Genomic DNA, 8,669 nt, shown 5'->3' with positions numbered 1-8,669 from the left:
GGACTTTGTTACAATTGTGATAAAAAATACATTAAAGGTCATAAGTGTACTGAGAAGAAATTATTTTACATTGATTTTGAAGAGGAGGAAGAAAACGATCAAGAAACATCAAAAGAAGAGGATATACACCAGGAAGCAACCACAGATAAAGAAGAAATGAATCCAACCATATCTTGTAAAGCATTGGCAAGAATTACCACTCCTCAAACCCTCAAGATAGAAGGACATATCAAGAAGGAAAAGGTTCAGGAAGTGAAAGATCACATCGAGAAAGAAGAAATGAATCCGACCATATCTTGTAATGCATTGGACGGAATTACCACTCCTCAAGCTATCAAGATAGATGGACATATCAAGAAGAAAAATGTTCAAGAAGTGAAAGATCACATCGAGCATCAAGAAATGAATCCGACCATATCTTGTAATGCATTGGAAGAAATTACCACTCCTCAAACTCTCAAGATAGAAGGACATATCAATAAGAAAAAGATTCAAGAAGTGAAAGATCACATCGAGCATCAATAACATGTTCTCCAACTTTTAAAGGATAACGACACTTTGGTGCAGAATCGAATGAAACAACAAGCAAATCAACATCGCAGTGAAAGAAGTTTTGATGTAGGCAATTGGGTATTTTTACGGCTACATCTCAAGCAAGCTATTTATGAGAAGAAAATGTTGACAATACTACATGCACTTAAGAAATGGCGACCTTACCTAATGGGAAGATACTTCAAGGTAAAAGTGGATTATGATAGCCTTAAATACTTTTTAGAGCAAAGATTATCTTTAGAAGAACAGAAAAAATGAGTCACAAATATGTTGGGTTATGACTTTGAAATCATCTACAAAAAAGGGAAGAAAAATGTTGTTGCATATGCACTCTCAAGAAAGGATGAGGATGTGGAAGCATTGTTTTGTGCTATTTCTATTATCCAACCAGATTGGATAAACGAAGCAAGGGATGAATGGAAGAAGGACGAAGAAGTGTGGCCACTCATTCAAAAGTTGCAGAAGGTCCCAGTTCAAACAATATTGCCAGAACTTGATGAGGAAGGAAAAATCATATTGGAACCTGGAGCAGTCACAGAAACAAAAACCCGACAGCTACGAAATCGATCAATTTTAGAGTATCTCATCAAGTGGAAGAACTTACCCACTGAAGATTCCACATGGCAGGACAATAATTTTATACAGAAGCATCAAGAACTACTCAAGCATTGAGGACAACACTTTTTGGAGAGGGGCATGTTAGGTCCCTATACTACTAGTGTAACCCCTTATTGTTATTAGTACTACCCCCTTATTATATTGTTGTGCCCATGTAGTCCCCATATTGTTATTATTGTGCCCCATAGAAGCCCACTATTGTTATTATTGTGCCCTTACATTATTATTGTTATTGTCGGCTCTGATTATATTATGACCCCTTAGACTCGTATATATAGAAAGGAGGTCTTGTCATTTGTATCATCCAAGAATTGTTCATTTGTGTAATGTAAAGGAGGTTGCCCCCTCGAAGAGGCTGAATTCTAAGGCGTTGATCTATATTTTCTATCTTTTTGTGAGTTGGTTTCATAACAAATATGCATTAGATTTGACCCATTCAACCTTCAATATGAGTTGCAACTTGACCCTTCTAGAGTCTTCTTCATAGTGCCCACATCTCTAGCCCCTTTTACATGAATAATGGGGGTAGACATGGCATCCTCTTGATATATGGTAGTCAAACACGATAAATAAACTTCTAAGAGAAATAACGTTTTTCATATAAACTCCAATTAACGAGATTATTGAACTGTTGAAAAGGTCTTGAAGTGTACTAGGATTTACACATAAATAATAAAGTTTTACCCTAAAAAAATGTCATTTAAAACTTTAAATTAATCCTAAAAAATTTCTAATCCCAATTTTCTAAATTAATTTTCATTACTAAAACTACTTTTATAAATTGATTTCTTTATTTTTCTTACCCCAAAAACATTAAAATAAATAATAAATAATATAATAATCCAATTCACATTAAATATAACTTAATTACTAAATACATTTTCTCCACTTTTATATCCTTTGAGAAACAAATTTAAGGTAAATATAAATATAAAAATTGCAAAAGTACCAAGATTACAACATCATCCATTGACAACCAAAATTCAAACATTGCTCATATAATTACAATCATAGTTTGGACAACAAATGGATCACATCGAAGGACTTTTCCTTTATCATATAAACTAATAGAGAATTTAATTATTTAACGAACAACTATGTAATTAGCTTGTCGTATTGGAATTATGGTATTCATTACATGCCAAATCAGTATTAGTTTGTTATATTGGTTGTAGAGAGGATACATTGGGTTTAATGTTTGGTTGATTTGTTATTAGTTTGAATATTTTTTATTTAAATTTATGTAAAATTTAATATTAGGAAATAAAATTTATTATTGCAGATATTATTAATTAAACGGTTTTACTTCTTATTTATTTTTTTTCCGAAGAAAAAACGAACTTTTTATTGAAGGGATAAAAAGTTACATTGCACATGCGTGGCATTTCTATGCAGGTATGGAACAGACCATAAACACTGCCTTGAAGCAAAACTGTTCTTCAACAAGGACCTCCGGTCCAAAAAACCAAACCAAAGAAACTCAGCTATTTAAAGCTTTTCCTTAAAAGGAGAAAAGCAAAACAGGCAAAGAAAACAGGTCTACGCAGAAAGAGAGACCTTTGCAACAACACGAAATTTCTGAAAAGGATTGAAGTGATCCAGAAGAAAAAACTAGAGAAAAACGCGTGCTGGAACCGATCCCATCTAAAAGAAGCGCCCATATGCAACATCCGATATAAACTGAAGAAGCAACCGTGTTAAAAACGCTCAGAGTGTAGTGCAGGGACACGTCCAGCATGGAAAAGGCATCAGCAGAGATAAAACGGGCAACAGGAAGAAAGAAGACCGATCTCGGGACCCAACATTTTGAGAGTGAGAATTGAAAATCGATCACTGACAAAATGGAGAAATCAGTTCTGGAGGAGCAGACTCACTCCAGCAGCGAAAAGCAAGCAGTCTCTTACATCCCCGCCTGATTTCCGCCCCTGTTTTCGTAAGGGGGGATCTCTGACACTCGAATTTGCCCAAGCTCTTCTTCAACAATTTTCCAGCTGCCCGGATTCATCTGCAGTCCTTCCTTGGAGAGCTTATCAGCTATATCATTACGATCCCTGTATATGTGGGATAGTGAGAAGCTGTTGAAGGACGATTTGAGAACCTGAATATCATCAACCAAAGAAATTAAAATCTGATTCTTGCACATACTTTGACCATTAACCCAGTTTATGACATTTAAAGAATCTCCGAAGATCTGAATCCTAAAAATGCCCCTTTGGATGAGCCAACAGAGAAGGAGCTTTAAGGCCGAGAGCTCTGCATAATTTTTCGATCCAGAACCTAAACCAACAGAGGCTTTAAAAGATTGATGAGAATTTGTGTGAAAAACTATTCCTGCACCTGCCCTGTTGTTTTGAGAGGCCCCATCGAAATATGCCCAGGGAACGCCTTCATGAATTTGTTCTATCCTATTCTGTCTCAGGACTTTGTTCTTCTCTGGTTCAGGGATAGTTGAGTAGATCATAGTACTTTGAATTGCTATAGCAGATACCTGGCATTCCTTATCTTGAAAAATGCTCCGATTTCGGGCGATCCATACCCCCCAGCAGATTATAAGAGGTAAGTTCCGCATGTTACCTTCCGGATTATTTTTCCACCATTTGTCCCATGCTTCATTCAGATTCCTTCCTACCCAATCAAACTTCTTATTCATCAGTTTTTCAGCCTCTGCCCAGACATTTTTGGCTACTGGACAAAAAAGGAATAAGTGATTGATAGTTTCAGAATCCGTTTTGCATAAAGAACATCGTCCCGGACCTTGCAAAAATCTGCCTTGTAGGATATCCCAAGTAGGAGTTTTCCTTTTTAAAATGCACCAGAAGAAAAGCCTGGCTTTCGCTGGGCATTTTAATTTCCATAAGTTCCTAGCCCACCATTCAGGCTCTTCCCATCCCTTTCCTGACATGATGAATTTATATCCGTTTTGAGGGGAGTACTCTCCTGAATCAGCATGAGCCCAAATCAGCTGGTCCGATTCCTCTCTTATTCTGACATTTGTTCTTGATAGTTCTTGGATATATGCATTCCATTCATTCCACCAAGGGGCCTCTAAGTCCAACTCTTCGCCTGATTTCCAAGCTTGTCCCCATATTGACGAGTGCCCAACTTTCTCAACCTGGTTTAGGAAGAAAATACCTTTTTGTTCTAACTGTCCAATTAGACCAGGGGTTAGAGCATAGTTTCCATTGCAGCCCACCCATGGGTCTTTTCCTAGCTGCAGATTTCTCCCATTTCCTATCTTCCATGCCAGCCCTCGTTCAACTACTTTGAAGGATTCCACCGTTGCTTTCCATACCACTGAGACATTCTTCTTTTTCTTTTTTTGGCTTCTAATCTAGTCTTCTAACGGAATCGGATCTATATATTTCCTCTTTACGACTCTTGTCCAAAGATTTTCCACCTTTATGAGCCTCCAGCCTGAGTTGGCTGCCAGCGAAAGGCTGAAATCATTAAGGTTTTTTATTCCCCATCCTCCCCATTCTTTAGGTCTTGCCACTTTGTCCCAGGCAACCCAAGGGAGAACAGAATCATCCTTCGAGCCAGCCCAGAGAAACCTACTGCATATTCTTCTTATTTTCTCCAGTATCCCTTTTGGCACCCAGGTTAAAGCTGCCCAGTAAACCGGCATGGCTAAAAGCACTGCTTTGATTAGGGTCAATCTCCCTGCTCTTGACAGCCACTTGTAGCTCCAATGCGCAATTCTGGCTTCTATTTTGGCTATCAACCAGTTCTAGTCTTCTTTCCTGTATGCGTTAGGCTTCAGCCAAAAGCCTAAGTACTTAAAAGTCACATCCATATTGCATATATCAAAAGGAAAAGATGAAAGGATCTGAGCTTTCTCCTGTCTATTTAAACCTTCCTGAATGATCTGATATTTTCTGATATTTATGCACATTCCTGTTGCTTTCAAAAAGAGGTCAAAAATGAGTTTTAATTCTTTTATTTCATTGGAGGATCCATTTGAGAAAATCAAAATATCGTCAACAAAAAGAAGATGGGATATGAACAAATTTACCGCCACTTCAATCCCTTTTACCTTCCCTTCCCTTTTGGCCTTTTTAATCAGCTGGCTTAGTCCTTCAGCAGCTAATAGAAAGAGCAGGGGTGACAAGGGGCATCCTTGTCTCAAGCCTCTCTGACCTTTAAAGAAAGAAGTAGCTGCCCCGTTTATGAGAACCGCATAACTGACATTTGAAAAGCAGCCCATGATCCAACTGATAAAATCCACATTGAAACCTAAATGAGTTAAAAGCAGCCTGAGATAATTCCAGTTAATTCTGTCATATGCTTTTGATAAGTCAATTTTTATTACATCTCCCTTCAAGTTCTTCTGTTTAATACTATGCAAGGTCTCCTGCGCCACTCCTATAGCTTCATGTATCTGTCTCCCATTTAGGAACCCAAATTGTTCGCTGGATATGCATCTTGTCAGGATCGGCTTTATGCGAATAGCAATCACTTTGGCGATTATCTTGTAAATACAATTGCACAGAGAGATCGGCCTGAAGTCTTCAAATGTCTTAGGTTTTTCCTTTTTAGGGATGAGGGCTATAAAGGTTGCATTAAACGGACTGTATACCTCTCCCTTTCTTCTGGATTCGTCAACCACCTCAGTTATCTCAGAACCTATCAATTCGAAGAAGTGTTGAAAAAGCTCAATGGTCCACCCATCCGGACCTGGGCTTTTGTCTTTGGCCATTGATTTGATGACATAGCTCACTTCTTCCTGAGAGACTTCACTCATCAATTCCTCTATTTCTTCCCCTTCCACATACCGAGGGAAACATTGAGCAGTCTTGATAATTTCAGCGATTGTAATCTCTCCTTGGTCTGTATACAAGCTTTGGAAATGCCTTTGTCCAAGCGCTGAAAGGGACTCAAACGTCTTTATCTCCCTACCCTCTTCATTCTTGAGATTCCATATTGTGTTTACAGATTTCCTTCCTTTAGCATAGTTATGGAAAAATTTCGTGTTTTCATCCCCTGACTTGAGCCAAATCGCTCTGCTCTTTAACCTCCATTCCTCCTCTCTTGCCAAAAGAATTTGGGATTGTCGTTTTTCCAGTGAAAGGATCTTCTCCTTTGATTCTTGTGTTGCATAACTATCCTCTTCTGTGCTCTCCAGCCTTTGTAATTCCTCTTTGATCCTAGTTAAATCTTCGTTCCATTTCTGCTTCCTGTCCTTTGCCCATTCTATAGTAGCTTTCTTTAGTCTCTTTAAATTTTCCATAAACAAAAACCCCTTGTCCTCGGTTGTATTCCTGACTGGGTGTTGCCATGTTTCTTTGAACAATTTTTCAAAGGATTCCTCTTGCAACCATGTAGCATTGAACTTGAAAGGTGCTGCCGGCTTAAGTGGAGGCCTGGAAATTTCTAGATAGATTGGAAAATGATCCGAGGGTCCTCCCTCTTCGACCCATTGCCTAAACAGAGACACTCTGGAGGATAACTCTTCGTTTATAAGGAAACGGTCCAGTCGTTTTGCAACTCTTGCTTCTCCTGCTCTTCTGTTTCTCCAAGTCGGCTTGATCTTGCTTGGATTTGCATCTATCAAGTTGTTAGAGATTAGAAGATTGTGAAAAAAATCAGAGAGTGAGTCCTCTCTGGCTGATGGCCCCCATGCCTCCGCCCTACCAATTGAGAAATTCAGATCTCCGCCCAAGATAAGATTTTTGTCTTTCACCACCGATTTTGACAAAAATTATGTCCAAAAAGATAATCTTCCCTGACAAGGTCCATAGATATTAATCAATGTTAAGGGAAATGCAAATTCTGGAGACTGAATTTCGATGCCCATTGCATGCTTCATACCCCATTGATTTGTGATCATAAATTTCCCTTCCCTGCATCCTACCGCCATACCTCCGGAGTGTCCTACTGAGTCAATAGCTGAGAAACGCCAGCTCGGCAAAATTGAATTCAGTGCAGCTTCTACTTCTTCACCCTTCCCCAAAGTTTCCTGTAGAAAGAAGATATCCGCCTTTGAATTTATAACCATCTCCCTGAGTGCCAGTTTTTTGGGTTTACTGGCTAAACCCCTACAATTCCATGATGTAAAGATCATTTTAAACCATTGTCAGGGGTCTGCACTGCTCTAAGTGCCCCGAGAATTGATTGTTGTTTACCGTCAGCTACATCGTGTTTTGCTTTTACTTGGGCCTTGGAAAGCTTTGATTTCCGTCCTCTAGGCTTTCTTTTTGAGCACTGAGCAGAGGACTGGCCTATTCCGCCAATTGAGTCTAAAATCTCAGCCTTGTTATCTAGGGATCTAAGATTATAGTGGCGAAAAGGAGGAGCGGCTGGAGGGGAAGGCTCCTCATAAGAGCCATCATCACGGTTCAGCTTTATGGAGGGGATAACAGCCGAAAAAGTTCCAACATCATTTCCCATTTGCTTTTCAATATGCACTTCCATAAGATCGTTTTCTTCAGTAATAAATTTATTATTCTGAATTTCAGACTTCAAGCATATTTCTCTTATTTCAGAAGGTAAAGATGTATTGCTTTGGTCCAAACCCATGCTCCTTGTGTCCTCGACTTGATAAGGGTTTTGTATTGCTGCAGCTTCCTTACAGGTCTCCTGTGCTACTTCTTCGATCCCAGACACTATTACAGCTTCTTCCCTACTGCCCATATTGTCTTGAAAAATTTCCTCCGATGTTTTCCCCTCTTGCTTAGTGTCCACCTCCATGACCCCTTCTGGTTGGAGAGGCGAAGGTTCTGTCCTCTGGCTTGCTTGATTTTGATTCACTATCTTCTCAATCTGATCAACTGTCTTCTGATATCTCCTTCGTCTTCTCCCTAAAGGGCATTCCTTAGCCAAGTGTCCATAGGCATGGCACCTATGGCATCTAAAAGGCAAATGTTCATAATCCAGAACCTGTTCAAAAACGAACTCTTTGTATTGAAGGTTGATTTTTTCTGCTAGGCCTCCCCGCGGATTTAGACTGACTAGAATCCTTGCCATTGCTTTGTTCTGTGTTTGCAGGAATGATGTATCCGCTTCCAAATATGTGCCCAACCTGTTCCCTATCGCTTTGAATACCGATTCCACCCAGAGAAAAGATGGCAAACCCGGAGCCCTTACCCACACCGGAAAAGCATCTGTTCTTGCATGCGCCGCATCGAACATTGGGCTCCATTTTTTGAAAAGAACAGGTATGTTTCCGAAGGCCCAGTTCCTTCCTACCACCCAGTCTGCCGCTGCCTTATTCTCGAAACGCACCATGAACCATCCTTTGGCTAAGGCCGAAACCTGAAAGCTTTTTATAAGATCTGACTTCCAGTTTTGATCTCCCCATGCATGGATGAAGTTTGTTGAGTATTTATACCCCCTCGCCCGACCTACCAAAGTGCATTCAGCTACTTCCAGTGCCTCTTCTATCTGCACATCCATACCCAACACTAGATTTCCTTCGAGTTCCTGTGATTTTATCGTCCTCTGTTTCTTTCTTTTCTCCCCTGTTTTCCTAACCCCTTGGCCCTCTGCTCTTGTTTGCTGAC

The 8,669-nt window shown here is 39.7% G+C and overlaps 1 protein-coding gene across 1 annotated transcript; it reads right to left on the bottom strand.

The window, feature by feature from the left end:
• Window positions 1-3,070: 3,070 nt before the first annotated feature.
• Window positions 3,071-7,165, bottom strand: LOC149177293 (uncharacterized). Its single transcript, XM_089421712.1, has 5 exons — window positions 7,030-7,165; window positions 5,204-6,714; window positions 4,726-4,910; window positions 4,515-4,593; window positions 3,071-4,315 (listed from the first exon to the last, which is right to left on the bottom strand). The coding sequence occupies exons 1-5, from the start codon at window positions 7,163-7,165 to the stop codon at window positions 3,071-3,073; spliced, it is 3,156 nt and encodes a 1,051-aa protein (XP_089277838.1).
• Between the last annotated feature and the right edge of the window lie 1,504 nt (window positions 7,166-8,669).

Source organism: Pinus tabuliformis, chromosome 4_1 (genome assembly GCF_031772625.1).
Source record: "Pinus tabuliformis cultivar Carrire ecotype Pingquan chromosome 4_1, CPIR1, whole genome shotgun sequence".
NCBI classification, from domain to species: Eukaryota; Viridiplantae; Streptophyta; class Pinopsida; order Pinales; family Pinaceae; genus Pinus; species Pinus tabuliformis.
Note: the sequence above shows the minus strand (reverse complement) of the source record. Positions and strands in the feature narration are given on the sequence as shown.

Excerpts from the sequence above, each read along its gene's own strand:
- LOC149177293 (XM_089421712.1), bottom strand. The coding sequence starts at position 7,165 with ATGGTTATAAATTCAAAGGCGGATATCTTCTTTCTACAGGAAACTTTG. Across the intron at positions 4,911-5,203 it reads AGGCCAAAAGGGAAGGGAAG|GAAAGAAGACTAGAACTGGT; the intron begins GTAAAAGGGATT and ends TAACGCATACAG. Across the intron at positions 4,594-4,725 it reads GAAAATAAGAAGAATATGCA|CCAACTCAGGCTGGAGGCTC; the intron begins GTAGGTTTCTCT and ends TTTCGCTGGCAG.